Below are 22468 nucleotides of genomic sequence, written 5' to 3'. Positions count from 1 at the left end.
GTACTATAAATTCATGAGAACAATCCAACTTATTTTGATGCTTATGATCCTAGGTAATCCTGATTCTCTTTTAACTCCCATGGACTCAGAATATCATGCCAGCCACTCACCCAGAGTGGTTATAATTGGCGCTGGCTTTGCAGGACTTGGTGCAGCCACCACTCTGGTGAAACATGGAGTGAAAAACCTGATTATCCTGGAAGCTTTAGATCGTGCAGGTGGTAGAGTTTTCACGCTTCAATCTTTGGGGTCTGCTGCACTAGAGTTGGGTGCCACCTGGATCCATGGCCAAAAGGATAATCCACTTTACCAAATGGCCAAGGAGGCAGGACTGTTAGCGGATGATGGCTTCAACATGATGACTTGCCAGCCAGTATCTGTAACTCCCCAGGATTACTTCTTCACTGAGCAAGGGAAGCTGCTGCCCTCGACCCAGGTAGAACAAGTAACTTGCTTTTTTGGTAGGCTGATGTCTCAGATCATCCAGCAGGACTTTAAGACAGAATGTGAATCTTGGTCAGTTGGAGAATATCTAGACAGTGAGTTTGCCTTATCCAACCTTTCCGAGGCTGTAGGTACTGAAGATGTCTTTGAATGGTGTAAGCGCACTGAGTGCATTGATGAGGCTTGTAACTCCATGTATGAATTCTCCTTGAGTCAGCTCAGCTTGTACACTGCCCTAGAAGGGCCTTTTTTTAACTGCTTGGGAAGTAAAGGTTACCAAGCTCTGCTAAATGTCTTGATAGACAAACTGCCTCCTAATGCACTTCGTTTCCGTAAAGTGGTTCGTTGCATCCAATGGGAAGGATCTCCAAAACCAGTTGGCAGTATTTATGAACATCCCATCAAAGTCGTTTGTGAAGATGGGGAGCATTTTCCAGCAGATCATGTGATTGTCACTGTGTCACTTGGCTACTTGAAGGAACAAGCTTCCTCATTATTTGATCCCCCACTGCCACGTGGAAAGATGGAAGCCATTGAGCGGCTGGGATTTGGTACAGTGGCCAAGATCTTTTTGGAGTTCTCTGAGCCCTTTTGGCCAGATGACTGTGCAGGAATACAGTTAGTATGGAAACAGGGCCCTGAAAGCTTAAAGGGTTATTCTAATGGACGTAAAGGATATTCTTGGCGTTCAGAGTGGTACAAGAAGATTGGAGGCTTTGACTGTGTTCCAATGCATAGAAGCACCCTCTGTGGCTGGATAACGGGACTGGCTGCAGAGCACATGGAGACTCTCCCAGAAATCGAAGTGGGAGATGCGTGTGTCAGGTGAGAGGTAATTCTGCATAATGTTTACTAAATCAACACTACTTTCTTAGATATTACTTTAGAAAGAGCCTGTAATATCTAGTGATTTATACATCATATCATCCAGGGTCCAGCTGCTTTGCTTCTGTGATTAAATGTCTATCCATTTAGATACTTATGAATTCAGCCAATTTTCTCAGATCCAGACTTTTAGTGCTCTGGCCAAATGGCTGGATCCTCATGGGCTCAACTAGTGTGCATAATCTCACATGTGGGGATGTTGAATGGATAACTCCATGATCATAGGAAAATTTGGCTGAGAAGGTGTGGTACAATAGTCTTTTAGCACTTATGTACAGGAAATGTAGTTACTGTCTGAGGTGTCATCACCACAGTGCAGAAACTAAGATAATCCGGATATTGATATGTAAATTCTGATGCTCTTTTTTTTCTCCCCAGAATGTTTTCTGGATCAGCAATGAAAAACTGTAAAAGTTACAATTTCTCGTAAGGTTAGTGCAAACACTGACATGGAAATTAAGGTAAAAAGATAAGTCTTCTGTAGGGAAAGCTGAAGGTCCCTTTGTTTCCATATGAATGTCTGCATTAACTTTGTGAGAGACTTTTACAATTTTTCATTGCTTCACCTTAACGTGCAACTGTAAGGGAGTAACTTGGCGGGAAGAGAGCGTTCTCACATAGACAGGGCTCAGGGAGGTCATGTGAATCGAACTGCAGGCTACACAGAGTTATACGGAAGTGTAAATACGCCTATTTTCAGAGGTTCTTTGCAACAGGATAGGGCTCACGCAAGTGTTCACTGATGCTGATGACGGGCATCAAACCATGTGTACGGATCAGGGTTGTTGTCGCAAAAATGTGTACAATGCTGTATATGGGCAAATGGGATGTGGTCAGTATTCCGGCAGTCAGAATACCAACGGGCTGGGGGAGGGGACAGTTAGGGTTAGGCTGCGGGAGGGGTGAGTTAGGGTTAGGGTTACGCGGGAGGGGTGGGTTAGGGTTACGAATAGGGGCAGGGTTAAAATACTTACTGGGATCCACTGGGCATCCTGGCCGTCGGGATTCCCACTGCTGGGATTTCGTACTCAAACCAGGCAAATATACACATTTATTTCTGCGTACACAATGCAGGAGCAATTGCGGCCAACTTGCTTTGAAATGTGCATGAGCCTCTAAGGGGCTTGTTTACTTACTATTACGTGCATTTTCCATTGCTGTTTTAAATTCTGCAGGCAAAAATGGAGACAATCATTGGCTTAAAAAAGCCAACAGTTAGAAAATAAAAACATAAGTCTCCAGCTGAAATTGTTTACTTCTTGCTTTATTATTATTTACTGTGTCCAGAATTTAGTTTTTACCTATTTTACAGAAACAAAGTGAAAAAAGTTCCACACTTTAAGGCATAGGTATTGTAAGAGAGAGAGAGAGAGAGAGAGAGAGAGAGAGAGGTGGGGGAGGGGTCTATGTAATAGGGTCTGAGTTTGCCAGAGGTGCGGGATGCCGGATGATCTTGGACATTGTTTTTAAAGCGGCAATCATTCATAAGGCTTGGTTTTGCCTTGTAAATGAATGCCCCAGTAAAAAAAAGTCAGAGATCGGCTGGCATCCCGCACCTCCGGCAAACTCGGACCCTATTACATATGCCCCAGAGAGAGAGATTTGTCCGATAACTGAGGCAATAGCTTGTAAGGATGTAGGTACAAAGGTTAGAAAGCTGATAACTTTGCAAAATCATTATTAGGCAATATCATTACCAGAGAGCTGGTAGACAGTGCGTAATACGAGGCACCTTATTCAGGGCCCATTTATCATTAAATATTGGTGCCTTATTCCCTAAGAAAACACCCCCGTTTTTGGGGGGTAACCACAAATATTTAGCATCACCTTGACAGAGGGGCCAGAGATATCTCTGATACCTGCTGTGATCCCTCCGTTGACGCCTGCAGCCGTAACCCCCATATGTTTCCATGGGGGCCGTGATGCTGCCAGATTTACCAAGCTCCAGGATTGGCTTTCCCGCAGGTAGCCTATGTGCTACATATCGCATACGTAGCCGGTAGAGGGTTCCTTGGAAGAGGAAAGAGCACAACGCAGAGTCTGGCTCCATTTTTGGGAAACGATCGTTAGGTCGACACAGCTTAGGTCGACAGTCGTTAGGTCGACCACTGAATGGCGACTTGCATTCTGTCGACATGGTCAATAGGTCGCATGGTCATTAGCTCGATATGTACTAGGTCGACAGGTCAAAATGTCGACATGATTTTTTTTTTTTCCAATCATTTTTTGGATTTTTCCATACTTGATCCATGTGGACTACGACTGGAACAGTAACCTGTCCCGAGCGAAGCGAGGCACCTTGCCCGAAGCTCGCGAGCCATGCGTGGGAACACGGTGCACTAATTGGGGTTCCCCGTCACTTTACGAAGAAAACGACACCAAAAAAAGCCCAAAAACTCATGTCGACATTTTCACCTGTCGACCTAATGCCCATGTCGACCTATTGCCCCTGTCGACCTAATGCATGTCGACCTTCCATGGTCAACCTAATGACTGTCGACCTAAGTTGAGTCAACCCAACGACCCTTACCCCCATTTTTAACCCGTGTCCATGTGGGTGCTTCATGATACATGGTGCCAGTGTAATGGCATACTGAAGTGTGATTCTGGGCTCTAGTATCGCGCCCAGATCGCTTTGTATATGTGATTAATGATGAATAAACTCCTATGTCTTTAACGTGTACATTTAGAAATGTAGCAAGATAGCTTAATTGGCATGCCATTGTTTATACCCCTTTTCCACCTACGTACCGTGTCCGATCCGGGATGTTTAACACGGCTACAACCCGTGTCGGCTCCCCCGTTTCCACTACACTTCGACACGGGTTATTCCCGTGTCTGATCTGTTTCCACTTAACCCGGGTAAGCTCTGTAAAAGCCTATTGCTGTCATTACAAATGGACTTTTTACTGTCTCATCAAGATGATGTCATCAAAAGGACCAAAAGGGAGGGGTGGGGCCTGCTCACAGCATTGCAGCAATGGACGCCGGTGCAGTAGCTGTGTCTAGCATGGAGTCGCAGACTGTTTGCAGTTTACTGCTGCTTTCTGCTACAGACAGCTTGATGCAGCTTTTCACCTTGTGCTACCTACTGCAGAGCTGGAGAAGGAGAGCTCAATTCTTTGCAGAGAGGGCTACCTATCGACGCAAATATTTGAAAAGGAGGAGAGCGCGTATATCATCCACTGTTGTTATTTCTTTAATAACAATGAACTGTACACCAAGCCGAAGAATGTGGATGAGAGATCGCAGACATGGGGAAGCATTCATGCAGACTATTCTAGCATATCAGGAGGAGCAGTGGATGTCAAACTTCAGGATGTCTCGCGCTACATTCGAGTATGTTTTGGAACTACTGTCCCCCGCAATAACCATGCAGACCACCAGGTTCCGTAAGCCCATTGAGCCAGCCAGGAGGTTAGCGATTGCTCTCTGGTGGTATGCTACCCCTGGAGAGTATCGCACAGTTTCCAGTTTATTTGGAGTAGGGATTGGCACGGTCTGCAAGATTGTCTACCAGGTCACGCGGGCATTGCTGGATACCATGTACCATCGCTTTATTTCCTTGCCACAAGGACAGCGGCTAGATGAGACTATAAAAGGGTTTAAGAAGCGTGGCTACCCACAGTGTGCTGGTGCCATAGATGGGACCCACATCCCCATCATCGCCCCCCATGACAACCCAGCAGACTATTACAATCGTAAGGGTTGGCATTCCATTGTTCTGCAAGCTGTAGTGGACCACAAATACTGGTAAGCACTGTTTCACTAATGTGTTTGAAATAGGCTTGGCCTGTTTTATGATAATGCATAAACCTTTATTTTTAGTTTCACAGATGTCTTCATAGGGTGGCCCGGACGGTCACATGATGCAAGGGTTCTCGCCAACTCCGATCTTTACAGTATTGCTGAGGACAAGCTTGGTGGATGGCTTTTCCCTCGAGAGGTAAGATTATTTACTACTTAAACTAATGTTCGCCCATAAACCAATAGTCAAGTTTTACCCCTGTAATAATATTAATGTTTTATTAACAGAAATCGGTGATCGTACATGGTGTGGACATCCCGGTCCATCTCATTGGTGATGCAGCATACCCATTACAGCGCTGGCTAATGAAGGGCTACACCCAGCATGTTCACTTATCCCCCGAACAGACATCATATACCCATGCCCTAAGTTCGGCCCGTATGGCAGTGGAGAATGCGTTTGGGCGTTTAAAAGGACGCTGGCGCTGCCTCATGAAGAGGAATGATGTGGACTTGAAAATAATGCCAGATATAGTAGCGGCCTGCTGCATTCTCCATAACATATGTGAGATACAAAAGGAAAACTTTCTCCCCGAGTGGAATGTACATGATCATGGGGCGGGGGTCACTGTACATGATGCACCAGGCTTGGTGGGGGGGCATGACGCTGCCAGCGAGTGCATAAGGGCCACCATTGCAGCTAATCTTCAAACAATGTTGCAGTAGAGAAAACAGACAAGTTTTTGTGTGCAAACAATTTTTGTTTATTTCGTTTTTTCAGTTATAAAAATTTGGTTCAAAAGTTGTTATTATATTTTTCCTTTTAAACAGTTGGCACACATTTTCTGAGGTAACAATAAAAAATATTTAAGTGCAAACATGTCACTGTAAAATTCCACATAACGCAAGGGGTCTTCAACATGTGTCCCTCCAGCTGTTGTGGAATAACATGTACCAGCATGTGTTGCTATGTGTTTCCACAACAGCTAGAGGGCCACATGGTGAAGACACCTGCCCTGAGGTAAAAGAGTAAAGTGCAAACAGGGCACTCTGTATAAAAAAAAACCTAATGTTTGGTTTGGCAGATATCGGGTCACCCCCAATATTTGGATCGCACTGCCGCACATTTTCTGAGGTAACAATATAAAAAGGTAGCCCAAATATCTGGATCCCACTGCCCATTTTCTGAGGTAACACTATAAAACTTTAAAGTGCCAACAGGGCACTCTGTAAAATCAAAATAATGTTTGCATTTGTAGGTATCAGGGTTGAGGATACAGTGCAAACATAACCTTAAAACACAAACATTGTTTTATAACCCGCTGCTCTAGGGCAGTTGTCTATATACCCGAAATTCTGAGGACTGCGGGATTTGTGTTGGGGGATTTGAGGGAGGCTCATAGTTGTATGGACCATATGGGTGCTGTGGGTAGGCTGTGTCTTGCTGTTGTGTTTGTGTGGTATTCCCTATGGTACGTGCAAACGTGCGTTCAAAAAATGTCATCTGCCTATCATGCATGGTCATTAACTGACTCATAAAAGTTTGATGCATTTCTTTTTCTGACGCAAGGAATCTCTCAAGCCGTGCATCTTCCTGGGCATTGAGCTCACTATCTGCCTCACGCAGGTGATCCAAGATAATGGACTTCATTGCTTTGACCGTTTGTTCTGTTTTGTTCAGTTTCTTTTTCCGCTGTGGAACGTTGTAGACTGTGAAGGAGATGAAACAGAATGTAAGCAACAATTTAAAAATAGCAGTGGTAGCATATACGTGTTTGTGGCCTTCTCCCACCTGCACACTAGCTATACTCTGCAACATTACCATGATTCTATTAAAAAATAGCAGTGGTATCATATACGTGTCTGTGGCCTTCTCCCACCTGCACACTAGCTATACTCTGCAACATTACCATGCCTTTACATATAGGGACTGCTGCAACTGTATTTGTAATGGTAATACTTACTATTTGAGCGCAAAGTCGTGGTCTTGGGGGGTTGCGACGTCTCCGCCTGAGACTGTGGTACGTCCTCAATAGTGGCACTGATGGAATCATGATTGACGGTCGAGTCTTCAAAACTGCTGTCCGATATAAGCAGCGGGGATGATGGGCTGCATTGTGAGCTGGGAAGGCTGTGCTGTGTTTCGTCACAGTCCTCGTCGACTGACATCTGGCGACTGGCAGAGCTGGATGACGATAGTGCTATGGGATTTGTTATCGCAGTTTTGCCGAAGACACTATAGCATAGGTCATAATATGGCCATTCCATACGCCCAGCACCACTTTTCTTGCGGTTATGGTCGTGTACTTTGGTGAATTGTCTGCGTAGTGCCTTCAATTTGTTAACGACTTGTTGCTGGGTTTTTTGGATGCCCCTTTCTGCCAGCATAAGGGATATGTTCTTGTAGACGATAGCATCCTTAACTGTTCCAGTCACCTGCCTTCTTATTTCTTCCTCTCCCCGAATATTAAGCAGCTCCTTGATCTCTGTGTCTGACCAGATATGGCTAGCCATGTTGCTGTGCTGGAGCTTCTGCTGCTGTATATTGTCTGGAAGCTGCTGCAATAAAAAGATCTGTATGTACCCAGCGCGACTTCAGAGTGTTTTGTTTGCTGCCTCAATGCCTGCATGTGCCCAGCGTGTCTCCCAGGGATGACATCATCTTCCAGTGCCCCAGAAGCACCAATCAGCGTCTCAGAGCGTTACTCGGGTCTGAAAACACGTGTAATGACCGTTTCCACTGCACCGCTATCCGTGTCATTACCGTGTTCTACCCAGGTAAATAGCCGGGTTGGATTCCCGGGTCACTCAACCCGTGTTGACCCGTTTCCACCTACTAAAAATCCGTGTTGATGCGCGCCCCCGTGCAAAAACACGGGTAAAAACAGCTAGTGGAAAAGGGGTATTAGTCTCACTCAAAACGTGGAGCCGTCCTTTAATGTAAAACCTCACTGCATTCATTTACATTCAAATACTCTTGTTGTCTATTAAGTAAATATGATGGCTGCACTGCTCGGTGTGTGGCATAGGCTCATCTGCATTCATTTATATTCCCCTTACTGGAAACAGTATAGAAAGCAGAACAAACTTATTAGCATTTATATAGTGCCGGCATTCTCTGCAGCGCAAAAAGCACAGTCTGTTCTACGCCATAAGCACATCACTGGTTCTAATAGGTTTGTTCCATTTGTACATAATACATTTCTGTTATAGTTTCTTCACTCTAGATTCTAGACTCTAGAATCTAGAGTCTAGAACAAAGATAATTGTTACTGTAAAAAAAAAAAAAAATTTAGAAAATGCATTTTATAATTGTTATAAAAGTTATGCTGAGTAATATACAAAAAAAATCACTGTTTACTTAGATAAACCACGGTATATACGAGCAATAAACTGCTATAGCTGCCCAGTCATTATATAACAGTGCTACAATCTGCATTATACTTTTTCTATTGTACTTGGGGCCTGATTCAGAGATAGAAGTAATGTCACTGTAGGACGCAGTGGAGAGATTACTGGCCACTGCACATGCTTCACCGCTACACTGCGCACGTGCGGCGATTGATTAGTGATGGCGGATACAGTAAGGATTTATTTGTAAGGTGAGTATTATTATTACATTTTATTTATAGGGCGCCACAAGTGTTTTGCAGCACCGTACAAAGGACAGTACAGGGAGAAAAAACATAGCATTACAGTAAATAAATAACAAATAGAGTACAGGTAACAAAGAGCACCACAATTCTCAAAACATAATAGAGCTTAGATGTAAGTAGCCAGTGAGTGATCAGCGTACTACTTGGGGCTGGCTGCCATAGATAGAGATGAGCCTTAATAACAGGTAGTGACCATTTTGGGGAGGTAACGGGGGTGGCTACAAAAACGCAGGCGTACCACCAACGTTTTGTAGTCGGTGGGCGTCTTTGTACATAAGATAGGGGCTGAGTCATTAGCAGATTTTCGCAAGTCCTGTGGAATCCGAAGTCGCAGGTACAAGTGCTGCTTTTAATCGGGCCCTTGGTGACAGAGGGCCTGATTCAGAGATGGACGCAATGTTAATGTACGCCGTGTAACTGTGTATGCGTCTAATCGCACTGCACATGTTCCACGATGGTCCTGCGACAGCGGTCGTAGTATAGATTTATTCGCAAAGTGATTGACAGTCATGGAGTGGTTGTGGGAGGTAACGGGAATGGCAGGCATGTCACAGCGATTCTGTATGCAGTGTACTTGGCTCTGATGTCTTCTGACGGCCGTGATGCGCGACCACAGGATAACTAAGAAGCTCAATTCTGCTATGTGTCCATGGGTACATCTTCGTACATCAGTGGTTTTCTTAGTACAGATCAGCTGTGACATTTGCATATTTGTGCATAGCCGCTGCGTACTGATGCAGCTGGGAAGGCATTAGTGTACATCACTGACTCAGGCCCAGAGTGGAGACAGCTGAATGCAGGACATACCATAGACACTGTATCTCTTGGGTTCAGCTAAGTAACACAAGCTATCACAGTCCCCATTTGTCAATGTGACTTTGGCCTTCTCCAGCTAATTAAGCACTGAAAAACAGGATTTTAGAGCTTGACCCCCTTCCCGATAGCTAATACCATCTTTAGATGGCCTTAGCCATTGTAAACAGCCTAAACATGCACATGCACATCCCCACAGCCCAGCGTGCACAGTAGATTAGCCAGGTCTGAACCCAGCAGTGATAGCATCTGAAATTTGAAGCAGATGCAAATAATAAGATTTTAAACCTACCAGTAAATCTTTTTCTCGTAGTCCGTAGAGGATGCTGGGGACTCCGTAAGGACCAAGGGGATAGACGGGCTCCGCAGGAGACATGGGCACTTTAAGAAAGACTTTAGGTCTGGGTGTGCACTGGCTCCTACCTCTATGCCCCTCCTCCAGACCTCAGTTAGAGAAACTGTGCCCAGAGGAGACGGACAGTACGAGGAAAGGATTTTTGTTAATCCAAGGGCAAGATTCATACCAGCCACACCAATCACACCGTATAACTTGTGTATCTATTAAACAGTTAACAGTATGAAAAAAACAACGTAGCATCAGTCCAACCTGATGGAACTATAACATAACCCTTATGTAAGCAAAACTATATACAAGTCTCGCAGCAGTAGTCCGCACTTGGGACGGGCGCCCAGCATCCTCTACGGACTACGAGAAAAAGATTTACCGGTAGGTTTAAAATCTTATTTTCTCTAACGTCCTAGAGGATGCTGGGGACTCCGTAAGGACCATGGGGATTATACCAAAGCTCCCAGACGGGCGGGAGAGTGCGGATGACTCTGCAGCATCGAATGAGCAAACCTTAGGGCCTCCTCAGCCAGGGTATCAAACTTATAGAACTTTGCAAAGGTGTTTGATCCCGACCAAGTAGCAGCTCGGCACAGTTGTAGTGCCGAGACCCCTCGGGCAGCCGCCCAAGACGAGCCCACCTTCCTAGTGGAATGGGCCTTGACCGATTTTGGTAACGGCAATCCAGCCGTAGAATGCGCCTGCTGAATCGTGTTACAGATCCAGCGAGCAATAGTCTGCTTCGAAGCAGGGGCGCCAACCTTGCTGGCTGCATATAGGACAAACAGTGCTTCTGTTTTTCTGACTCTAGCCGTTCTGGCCACATAAATTTTCAAAGCCCTGACTACATCAAGGGACCCGGAATCCTCCAAATCTCGTGTAGCCACAGGCACCACAATAGGTTGGTTCATATGAAAAGATGACACCACCTTAGGCAAGAATTGAGGACGGGTCCGCAATTCCGCCCTATCCATATGGAAAACCAGATAGGGACTTTTATGAGAGAAAACCGCCAATTCCGACACTCGCCTAGCCGAAGCCAAGGCTAATAACATGACCACCTTCCAAGTGAGATATTTTAACCCCCACCGTTTGAAGTGGTTTAAACCAGTGCGACTTAAGGAAACTCAACACCACGTTAAGGTCCCAAGGCGCAACCGGAGGTATAAAAGGAGGCTGAATATGCAGCACTCCCTTCACAAAAGTCTGTAATTCTGGGAGAGAAGCCAATTCTCTTTGAAAGAAAATGGATAAGGCCGAAATCTGAACCTTAATGGAGCCTAATTTTAGGCCCAAATTCACTCCAGTCTGTAGGAAGTGAAGGAAATGGCCCAGATGGAATTCTTCCGTAGGAGCATTCCTGGCCTCACACCAAGAAACATATTTTCGCCATATCCGGTGATAATGTTTCGCTGTCACGTCTTTCCTAGCCTTTATCAGAGTAGGAATGACCTCATCCGGAATTCCCTTTTCCGCTAGGATCCGGCGTTCAACCGCCATACCGTCAAACGCAGCCGCGGTAAGTCTTGGAACAGACATGGCCCCTGTTGTAACAGGTCCTGTCTTAGAGGAAGAGGCCACAGATCTTCTGTGAGCATTTCCAGCAGATCCGGATACCAGGTCCTTCATGGCGCAATCTGGAACAATGAGAATTGTTCTCACTCCTCTTTTTCTTATTATTCTCAACACCTTGGGTAAGAGAGGAAGAGGAGGAAACACATAGACCGACTGGAACACCCGCAGTGTCACTAAGGCGTCTACTGCTACCGCCTGAGGGTCTTTTGATTTGGCGCAATACCTGTGTAGCTTTTTGTTGAGGCGGGACGCCATCATGTCTATCTGGGGCAGTCCCCACTGACTTGCAATCTGTGCGAAGACTTCCCGATGAAGTCCCCACTCCCCTGGATGCAGGTCGTGTCTGCTGAGGAAGTCTGCTTCCCAGTTGTCCACTCCCGGAATGAACACTGCTGACAGTGCGCTTACATGATTTTCCGCCCAGCGAAGAATCCTGGTGGCTTCCGCCATTGCCACTCTGCTCCTTGTGCCGCCTTGGCGGTTTACATGAGCCACTGCGGTGATGTTGTCTGACTGGATCAGAACTGCTTGGTCGCGAAGTAAGTTCTTCGCTTGACGTAGGGCGTTGTATATGGCCCTCAGTTCCAGGATGTTGATGTGAAGACAAGTCTCTTGACTTGTCCAAAGTCCTTGGAAGTTTCTTCCCTGTGTGACTGCTCCCCACCCTCTGAGGCTCGCGTCCGTGGTCACCAGGATCCAATCCTGAATGCCGAACCTGCGGCCTTACAAAAGGTGAGCACTCTGCAGCCACCACAGGAGAGATACCCTGGCCCTGGGGGACAGGGTGATCAGCTGATGAATTTGTAGATGTGACCCGGACCACTTGTCCAATAGGTCCCATTGGAAAGTCCTTGCATGGAACCTGCCGAAGGGAATGGCTTTGTATGTTGCCACCATTTTTCCCAGGACTTGAGTGCAATGATGCACAGACACTTGTTTTGGCTTCAATAGGTTCTTGACTAGAGTCATGAGTTCCTGAGCTTTTTCTATCGGAAGAAAAACCCTTTTCTGGTCTGTGTCCAGAATCATGCCCAAGAAGGTCAGACGAGTCGTAGGAACCAGCTGTGACTGGATATTGAGAATCCAACCGTGTTGCTGTAACACCTTCAATGAAAGTGACACGCTGTTCAGTAACTTCTCTCGTGATCTCGCTTTTATGAGGAGATCGTCCAAGTATGGGATAATTGTGACACCCTGCTTGCGCAGGAGCACCATCATTTCCGCCATTACCTTGGTGAAAATCCTCGGGGCCGTGGAAAGCCCAAACGGCAACGTCTGAAATTGGTAATGACAATCCTGTACCACAAAACTCAGGTACGCCTGGTGAGGTGGATAAATGGGGACATGAAGGTATGCTCTGAGCGATTCCATCTTGAACTTGAACCGTTTTAAGTATAGGTCCAGGGATTTTAAATTCAATACGGGTCTGACCGAACCGTCCGGTTTCGGAACTACAAACAGGGTTGAGTAGTATCCCTTCCCTCTCTGAAGCAGGGGAACTTCGACCACCACTTGTTGAAGACACAATTTGTGAATAGCATTTAACACTATCTCCCTTTCTAGGGGAGAAGTCGGTAGAGCTGATTTGAAAAACCGGCGAGGAGGCACCTCTTCGAATTCCAGCTTATATCCCTGAGAAACAATTTCTATTGCCCAGGGATCCACCTGTGAGTGAACCTAGATGTGGCTGAAAAGTCGAAGACGTGCCCCCACTGGGGCGGACTCCCTCAGTGGAGCCCCAGCGTCATACGGTGGATTTTGCAGAGGCCGGGGAGGACTGCTGTTCCTGGGAACTAGCTTTGCAGCTTTTTACCTCTGCCCTTACCTCTGGCAAGAAAGGACGATCCACGTACTCTTTTGCTTTTATTTGAACGAAAGGACTGCATTTGATAATGTGGCGCTTTCTTAGGCTGTGAGGGAACATAAGGCAAAAAAATTTGATTTACCTGCCGTAGCTGTGGAGACCAGGTCCGAGAGCCCTTCCCCAAACAATTCCTCACCCTTGTAAGGTGAGACCTCCATATGTCTTTTTGAGTCGGCATCACCTGTCCACTGCCGGGTCCAGAGGACTCGTCTAGCAGAAATTGACATAGCGTTTATTCTGGAACCCAGTAAACTAATGTCTCTTTGAGCATCTCTCATATATAAGACAGCATCCTTTATATGGCCTAGGGTCAATAAAATGGTATCCTTATCTAGGGTCTCAATTTCCGCTGATAAGGAATCTGTCCATGCTGCTACAGCGCTACAAACCCAGGCCGACGCAATTGCCGGTCTGAGTAATGTACCAGAATGTGTGTAAATGGATTACATACCATCTCTATAATGTAGATGTTGGGAGGAGACAGAGACCGGGGCAAATTACAAAAGACTGATGCACCTATACTGAGCATCCCCTATAATACATGTATTTTCACTTCTACTGTATGATGGTGTAACCACCAGTTAGTGGAAATCCATATACTGGGGTAATCGGGTCACTAAGAGTAACCTAGCATGATATGATTTATGTAATTCATTACTTAACTGTGTATGTACCATTTACCAAGAATACAAGAACGTTTTGCCGTAAATGAGGAATGTATCTTAAAACAAATGGATTTGTCTAGTAGACCAGGAAGTAAAACAATGAGGGACAGATATATTAGCCTTGGAGAGAGATAAAGTAGAGAGAGTCTACCAATCAGCTCATGTCATTTTTCAAACACAACCTGTAACATGGCAGTTAGGAGCTGATTGGCTGGTACTTTATCTCTCTCCACTTTATCAGGCTTAGTACATCTGCCCCTAAAGATGATTCTAAGTTGCATGCAGTTGCGACCTCATTAGTGTCTTTGCCGTTGTCATGTCTGCGACTTTGTGCTAGAGCTATTATCAGTCCTTAGTGACGCAACCATTGGATGCACCATCAAACTATGGCCTTCAGTATGATAGTTTCTCTATCGTCCTAGTGGATGCTGGGGTTCCTGAAAGGACCATGGGGAATAGCGGCTCCGCAGGAGACAGGGCACAAAAGTAAAGCTTTCCGATCAGGTGGTGTGCACTGGCTCCTCCCCCTATGACCCTCCTCCAAGCCAGTTAGATTTTTTGTGCCCGGCCGAGAAGGGTGCAATCTAGGTGGCTCTCCTAAAGAGCTGCTTAGAAAAGTTTAGCTTAGGTTTTTTATTTTACAGTGAGTCCTGCTGGCAACAGGATCACTGCAACGAGGGACTTAGGGGAGAAGAAGTGAACTCACCTGCGTGCAGGATGGATTGGCTTCTTGGCTACTGGACATCAGCTCCAGAGGGACGATCACAGGTACAGCCTGGATGGTCACCGGAGCCTTGCCGCCGGCCCCCTTGCAGATGCTGAAGTAAGAAGAGGTCCAGAATCGGCGGCAGAAGACTCCTCAGTCTTCTAAAGGTAGCGCACAGCACTGCAGCTGTGCGCCATTTTCCTCTCAGCACACTTCACACGGCAGTCACTGAGGGTGCAGGGCGCTGGGAGGGGGGCGCCCTGGGAGGCAAATGAATACCTATTTTGGCTAAAAATACCTCACATATAGCCTCCGGAGGCTATATGGAGATATTTAACCCCTGCCAGAATCCGTTAAGAGCGGGAGACGAGGCCGCCGAAAAAGGGGCGGGGCCTATCTCCTCAGCACACAGCGCCATTTTCCCTCACAGAAAGGCTGGAGGGAAGGCTCCCAGGCTCTCCCCTGCACTGCACTACAGAAACAGGGTTAAAACAGAGAGGGGGGGCACTAATTTGGCGTTAGAAATATATAAAAAAGATGCTATAAGGGAAAACACTTATATAAGGTTGTCCCTATATAATTATAGCGTTTTTGGTGTGTGCTGGTAAACTCTCCCTCTGTCTCTCCAAAGGGCTAGTGGGTCCTGTCCTCTATCAGAGCATTCCCTGTGTGTGTGCTGTGTGTCGGTACGTGTGTGTCGACATATATGAGGACGATGTTGGTGAGGAGGCGGAGCAATTGCCTGTAATGGTGATGTCACTCTCTAGGGAGTCGACACCGGAATGGATGGCTTATTTAGGGAATTACGTGATAATGTCAACACGCTGCAAGGTCGGTTGACGACATGAGACGGCCGACAAACAATTAGTACCGGTCCAGACGTCTCAAAAACACCGTCAGGGGTCTTAAAACGCCCGTTTACTTTAGTCGGTCGACACAGACTCAGACAGGGACACTGAATCCAGTGTCGACGGTGAATAAACAAACGTATTCCTTATTAGGGCCACACGTTAAAGGCAATGAAGGAGGTGTTACATATTTCTGATACTACAAGTACCACAAAAGAGGGTATTATGTGGGATGTGAAAAAACTACCGTAGTTTTTCCTGAATCAGATAAATTAAATAAAGTGTGTGATGATGCGTGGGTTCCCCCCGATAGAAAATTATGGGCGGTATACCCTTTCCCGCCAGAAGTTAGGGCGCGTTGGGAAACACCCCTTAGGGTGGATAAGGCGCTCACACGCTTATCAAAACAAGTGGCGGTACCGTCTATAGATAGGGCCGTCCTCAAGGACCAGCTGACAGGAGGCTGGAAAATATCATAAAAAGTATATACACACATACTGGTGTTATACTGCGACCAGCGATCGCCTCAGCCTGGATGTGCAGAGCTGGGGTGGCTTGGTCGGATTCCCTGACTAAAAATATTGATACCCTTGACAGGGACAGTATTTTATTGACTATAGAGCATTTAAAGGATGCATTTCTATATATGCGAGATGCACAGAGGGATATTTGCACTCTGGCATCAAGAGTAAATGCGATGTCCATATCTGCCAGAAGAGGTTATGGACACGACAGTGGTCAGGTGATGCAGATTCCAAACGGCACAAAGGTGTATTGCCGTATAAAGGAAGAGGAGTTATTTGGGGTCGGTCCATCGGACCTGGTGGCCACGGCAACTGCTGGAAAATCCGCCGTTTTTACCCTAAGTCACATCTCTGCAGAAAAAGACACCGTCTTTTCAGCCTCAGTCCTTTCGTCCCTATAAGATCATATCTGCCCAGGGATAGAGGAAAGGGAAGAAGACTGCAGCAGGCAGCCCATTCCCAGGAACAGAAGCGTTCCACCGCTTCTGACAAGTTCTCAGCATGGCGCTGAGACCGTACAGGACCCCTGGATCCTACAAGTAGTATCCCAGGGGTACAGATTGGAATGTCGAGACATTTCCCCTTCGCAGGCTCCTGAAGTCTGCTTTACCAAGGTCTCCCTCCGACAAGGAGGCAGTATGGGAAAAAATTCACAAGCTGTATTCCCAGCAGGTGATAATTAAATTACCCCTCCTACTACAAGAAAAGGGGTATTATTCCACACTATATTGTGGTACTGAAGCCAGAAGGCTAGGTGAGACTTATTCTAAAAAAATTTTTGAACACTTACAAAGGTTCAAATCAAGATGGAGTCACTCAGAGCAGTGATAACGAACCAGGAAGAAGGGGACTATATAGTGTCCCGGGACATCAGGGATGCTTACCTCTATGTCCCAAATTTGCCCTTCTCACTAAGGGTACCTCAGGTTCGTGATGCAGAACTGTCACTATCAGTTTCAGACGCTGCCGTTTGGATTGTCCACGGCACCCCGGGTCTTTACCAAGGTAATGGCCGAAATGATGATTCTTCTTCGAAGAAAAGGCGTCTTAATTATCCCTTACTTGGACGATCTCCTGATAAGGGCATAGTCCAGGGAACAGTTGGAGGTCGGAGTAGCACTATCTCGGATACTGCTACAACAGCACGGGTGGATTCTAAATATTCCAAAATCGCAGCTGATCCCGACGACACGTCTGCTGTGCCTAGGGATGATTCTGGACACAGTCCAGAAAAAGGTGTTTCTCCCGGAAGAGAAAGCCAGGGAGTTATCCGAGCTAGTCAGGAACCTCCTAAAAACAGTGCATCATTGCACAAGGGTCCTGGTAAAAATGGTGGCTTCCTACGAAGCAATTCCATTCGGCAGATTTCACGCAAGAACTTTTCAGTGGGATCTGCTGGACAAATGGTCCGGATCGCATCTTCAGATGCATCAGCGGATAACCCTATATCCAAGGACAAGGGTGTCTCTCCTGTGGTGGTTATAGAGTGCTCATCTTCTAGAGGGCCGCAGATTCGGCATTCAGGATTGGATGCTGGTGACCACGGAGCCCAGCCCGAGAGGCTGGGGAGCAGTCACACAAGGAAAAAATTTCCAGGGAGTGTGATCAAGTCTGGAGACTTTTCTCCACATAAATATACTGGAGCTAAGGGTAAATTTATAATGCTCTAAGCTTAGCAAGACCTCTGCTTCAAGGTCAGCCGGTATTGATCCAGTGGGAAAAACATCACGGCAGTCGCCCACGTAAACAGACAGGGCGACACAAGAAGCAGGAGGGCAATGGCAAAAACTGCAAGGACTTTTCGCTGGGCGGAAAATCATGTGATAGCACTGTCAGCAGTGTTTCATCCCGGGAATGGAAACTGGGAAGCAGACTTCCTCAGCAGGCACGACCTCCACCCGGGAGAGTGGAAACTTCATCGGGAAGTTTTTTCCACATGATTGTAAACCGTTGGGAAATACCAAAGGTGGACATGATGGCGTCCCGTCTGAACAAAAAAACGGGACAGGTATTGCGCCAGGTCAAGAGACCCTCAGGCAATAGCTGTGGACGTTCTGGTAACACCGTGGGTGTACCAGTCGGTGTATGTGTTCCCTCCTCTGCTTCTCATACCTAAGGTGCTGAGAATTATAAGACGTAGAGGAGTAAGAACTATACTCATGGCTCCGGATTGGCCAAGAAGGACTTGGTACCCGGAACTTCAAGAGATGCTTACAGAGGTCTTATGGCCTCTGCCGCTAAGAAGGGACTTGCTTCAGCAAGTACCATGTCTGTTCCAAGACTTACCGCAGCTGCGTTTGTCGGCATGGCGGTGGAAAGCCGGATCCTAAAGGGAAAAAAGGCATTCCGGAAGAGGTCATTCCTACCCTGGTCAAAGCCAGAAAGGAGGTGACCGCACAACATTATCACCACATGTGGCGAAAATATGTTGCGTGGTGTGAGGCCAGGAAGGCCCCACAAAGAAATCTCAACTCGGTCGTTTCCTGCATTCCTGCAAACAGGAGTGTCTATGGGCCTCAAATTGGGGTCCATTAAGGTTCAAATTTCGGCCCTGTCGATTTTCTTCCAGAAAGAATTGGCTTCAGTTCCTGAAGTCCAGAAGTTTGTCAAGGGAGTATTGCATATACAACCCCCTTTTGTGCCTCCAGTGGCACTGTGGGATCCCAACGTAGTTCTGGGATTCCTCAAATCACATTGGTTTAAAACCAGTCAAATCTGTGGATTTGAAGCATCTCACATGAAAAGTGACCATACTCTTGGCCCTGGCCTGGACCAGGCGAGTGTCAAATTGGTGGTTTTTTCTCAAAAAAGCCCATATCTGTTTGTCCATTCGGACAGGGCAGAGCTGCGGACTCGTCCCCAGTTCTCTCCCTAAGGTGGTGTCAGTGTTTCACCTGAACCAGCTTATTGTGGTGCCTTGCACCTACTAGGGACTTGGAGGACTCCAAGTTGCTAGATGTTGTCAGGGCCCTGAAAATATGTTCCAGGACGGCTGGAGTCAGGAAAACTGACTTGCTGTTATCCTGTATGCACCCAACAAACTGGGTGCTCTTGCTTCTAAGCAGACTATTGCTAGTTGGATGTGTAATACAATTCAGCTTGCACATTCTGTGGCAGGCCTGCCACAGCCAAAATATGTAAATGCCCATTCCACAAGGAAGGTGGGCTCATCTTGGGCGGCTGCCCGAGGGGTCTCGGCTTTACAACTTTGCCGAGCAGCTACTTGGTCAGGGGCAAACGCGTTTGCTAAATTCTACAAATTTGATACCCTGGCTAAGGAGGACCTGGAGTTCTCTCATTCGGTGCTGCAGAGTCATCCGCACTCTCCCGCCCGTTTGGGAGCTTTGGTATAATCCCCATGGTCCTTTCAGGAACCCCAGCATCCACTAGGACGATAGAGAAAATAAGAATTTACTTACCGATAATTCTATTTCTCGGAGTCCGTAGTGGATGCTGGGCGCCCATCCCAAGTGCGGATTATCTGCAATACTTGTACATAGTTACAAAAATCGGGTTATTATTGTTGTGAGCCATCTTTTCAGAGGCTCCGCTGTTATCATACTGTTAACTGGGTTTAGATCACAAGTTGTACGGTGTGATTGGTGTGGCTGGTATGAGTCTTACCCGGGATTCAAAATTCCTTCCTTATTGTGTACGCTCGTCCGGGCACAGTACCTAACTGGCTTGGAGGAGGGTCATAGGGGGAGGAGCCAGTGCACACCACCTGATCGGAAAGCTTTACTTTTGTGCCCTGTCTCCTGCGGAGCCGCTATTCCCCATGGTCCTTTCAGGAACCCCAGCATCCACTACGGACTCCGAGAAATAGAATTATCGGTAAGTAAATTCTTATTTTAAGTGACTGAGAGGGTCATTTTGACCCGGGGCTGCAGCGCAGATTGCTGCATTGCGGTCGCATCCCCAATGAATGCAACCACAATGTAATTGACAGTGAATGGCGATGTTGAGGGGGGACGGACTGTTTTCGAGGTGACTAGCGTGACATCATACTCAGCCGCTCTGCTAAAAAAAATGACGGTTGACCGCTTGACAACGCAGCCAGGCTGCATTGCCAGAGGTCAACCTTAGTTAATCTAATTGCGGCCGCATCGCGAGATGGCCTCATACATGCTGGGCGGCCTTCAGCATGTGAGGAGATGAACGCAGATCTGGTTGCGTATACTGTATCTCTGAATAAGGTCATGAGTTCGCAACCAGTTCAGTGACATGCCCATGTCACTCCCATACCATGCCCATAGGATGGTGCATCTCCTTGCATCTGAATAGCCCCCTCCTGGTCACCACCCAGGAACGCTGTATGTCTCAGTCACTACTGTGACTCTCTGTGTACACACAGTGGAAGACATTTTTAGAGACGCCGAACGTCAGCATTGCGTGCGACACAGAATCAGTTCCGATATATCACATCTTATAAATACTTATACTGTTCTGTTGGAAACTGCAGTAGCAATGTATGCAATGTATATTTCCTGTCTTTCCAGTTAACCTAATGCATGCACCTTACTGTCTGTGCTCCAGTAGCAACTCTAAACAAAATATGCATCAATTATTGCATGTGTCCCATGCGGGTTCACTACGGCTGGCCGGCGGTCGGGCTCCCGGCGACCAGCATCCCGGCGCCGGGAGCCCGACCGCCGGCTTACCGACAGCTTGGCGAGCGCAAATGAGCCCCTTGCGGGCTCGCTGCGCTCGCCACGCTACGGGCACGGTGGCTATGGGGGTCGTGGACCCCCACGAGGGAAAATAAGTGTCGGTATGCCGGCGGTCGGGCTCCCGGCGCCGGTATACTGAGCGCCGGGAGCCCGACCGCCGGCAAACAGAAGACCACCCGTCCCATGCACCTATTATATCTATTTTCCTGAGCCGTCTCCGAGTACAACCTACGCACTTTCATACATGTCGCCCTCAAACATGTCCACTCAAAATTATATTAGTGGGCTCCACCCTTCCAAAATGTCCTTTCAAATTTGCAACTCCCAAAATAGTAGTAATCAAATTTCCATACAAACAATAGCCCAGATTTATCAATCATAAATTGTACGGTGATAAAGTACCAAACAAGCACAACCTGTAACATGACAGTTAGGAGCTGGTTGGTTGGTACTTTATCACCGTGCAATTTATCACTCCCCACGACTTGATAGATCTGGGCCAATGTTCCCTGGGCTGAGTGGCCCCTAATCCATGGGACAACCTGGATGTGACCTCAGTTGTCCTGTTCGGCATCTATAGTTAACTCTGCCATTGTGTGAGTGGCTAATGAAGAAAAGGATCACAGAAATATGTAGTATGTACAGGACAGATGGAACGGAAGATAGTGGTGCCAGATTGCAACAATTGGCATTGACGTCCCGCACATGAGCAAAGTGACCATTGCAGACATATACTGACGGTGTCTTCAGTATGGCCTACATAGGATAGGGGTGACCAAAATATTTATGTGCAATTAGGAAATACAGAGACACACTAGAGTAGAATAAAAAAATAGACTGCTACTGACATTATCATCGGCTGCTAGGATATAAGGGAGGATACAGGAACATGCAGTGGAAGCAGCCATTAGAACGCAGCCTATCAGTTTTATTTATGACTCATACCTTGGTGACGCCACTTATTCCTAATAAATTGCTAGGCCATCATATTTGTTTCTATATAGCTCTCTCACGATGCTGTGAGAACTTCCTGACATCTGACCCAACTGATGAAAAAATAGTTTTACAAGCGACCACTTCGCTCTTCCCAGCCACTTGTCCATACTTAATGTACCTAGTATCGGAAATGACTACTGCATTCCCCCGGTTGGGTTTTGCCTATCTCTGAGGCACTTAGCTGGAGAACTATTAAAAGCCACAAGTTCTATCCCATATCCATAGTTTCTTCCTATTTGCAGCTATTTAAATGTCTTCAGCTCTTATCTAGGGAATGCAAAGCAAGGGAATCACCAGTGGGCTATTAATAGTCCTGCCGTAATACAATTGTCCTCCTCTTTCTAATTCAGCAACAATAAGTGAATCACATTTTCCACATTAGCGGCTGCTGAATAAATAATGCTCTTTTTCTATTTAATTTAGATGGCACCCACCACTTAGTTACTGTAAGTGAACATTTCTCTTCCATTGTATTTCTCAGTCTCTTGAAGCAATTTACTGGCTGGCCAGTGACAGAACTGCGCAAGGTGCTGCGTTCCACATGGCACAGCAACCCCTACTTCCGAGGCTCCTACACCAATGTGCCAGTGGGAGTGGATGCAGTGAAAGAACAGACAGCCCTGGGTGAACCGCTGCCCTCCAGCCACCACAAGAAGACTCTCCGGGTATGTGCCCTTGCCATGCTGGCCTGAATTTTGTCCGTCTGTCGTAATCTGCTTGACAAACATC

General features: G+C 46.8%; 1 protein-coding gene across 3 annotated transcripts in view; it reads left to right on the top strand.

The window, feature by feature from the left end:
- Positions 1 to 22468, top strand: part of LOC134944887 (peroxisomal N(1)-acetyl-spermine/spermidine oxidase-like) — a 108024-nt gene that overhangs the window by 76148 nt on the left and 9408 nt on the right. For all 3 annotated transcript variants that reach the window (XM_063933811.1, XM_063933809.1, XM_063933810.1), the window contains 2 exons: positions 54 to 1269; positions 22221 to 22404. In XM_063933811.1, coding sequence (XP_063789881.1) covers positions 80 to 1269; positions 22221 to 22404 — 1374 coding nt within the window. In that variant the 5' untranslated portion in view covers positions 54 to 79. The remainder of the gene's footprint in view (positions 1 to 53; positions 1270 to 22220; positions 22405 to 22468) is intronic.

This window comes from Pseudophryne corroboree, chromosome 7, assembly GCF_028390025.1.
Source record: "Pseudophryne corroboree isolate aPseCor3 chromosome 7, aPseCor3.hap2, whole genome shotgun sequence".
Lineage (NCBI taxonomy): Eukaryota > Metazoa > Chordata > Amphibia > Anura > Myobatrachidae > Pseudophryne > Pseudophryne corroboree.
Note: the sequence above shows the minus strand (reverse complement) of the source record. Positions and strands in the feature narration are given on the sequence as shown.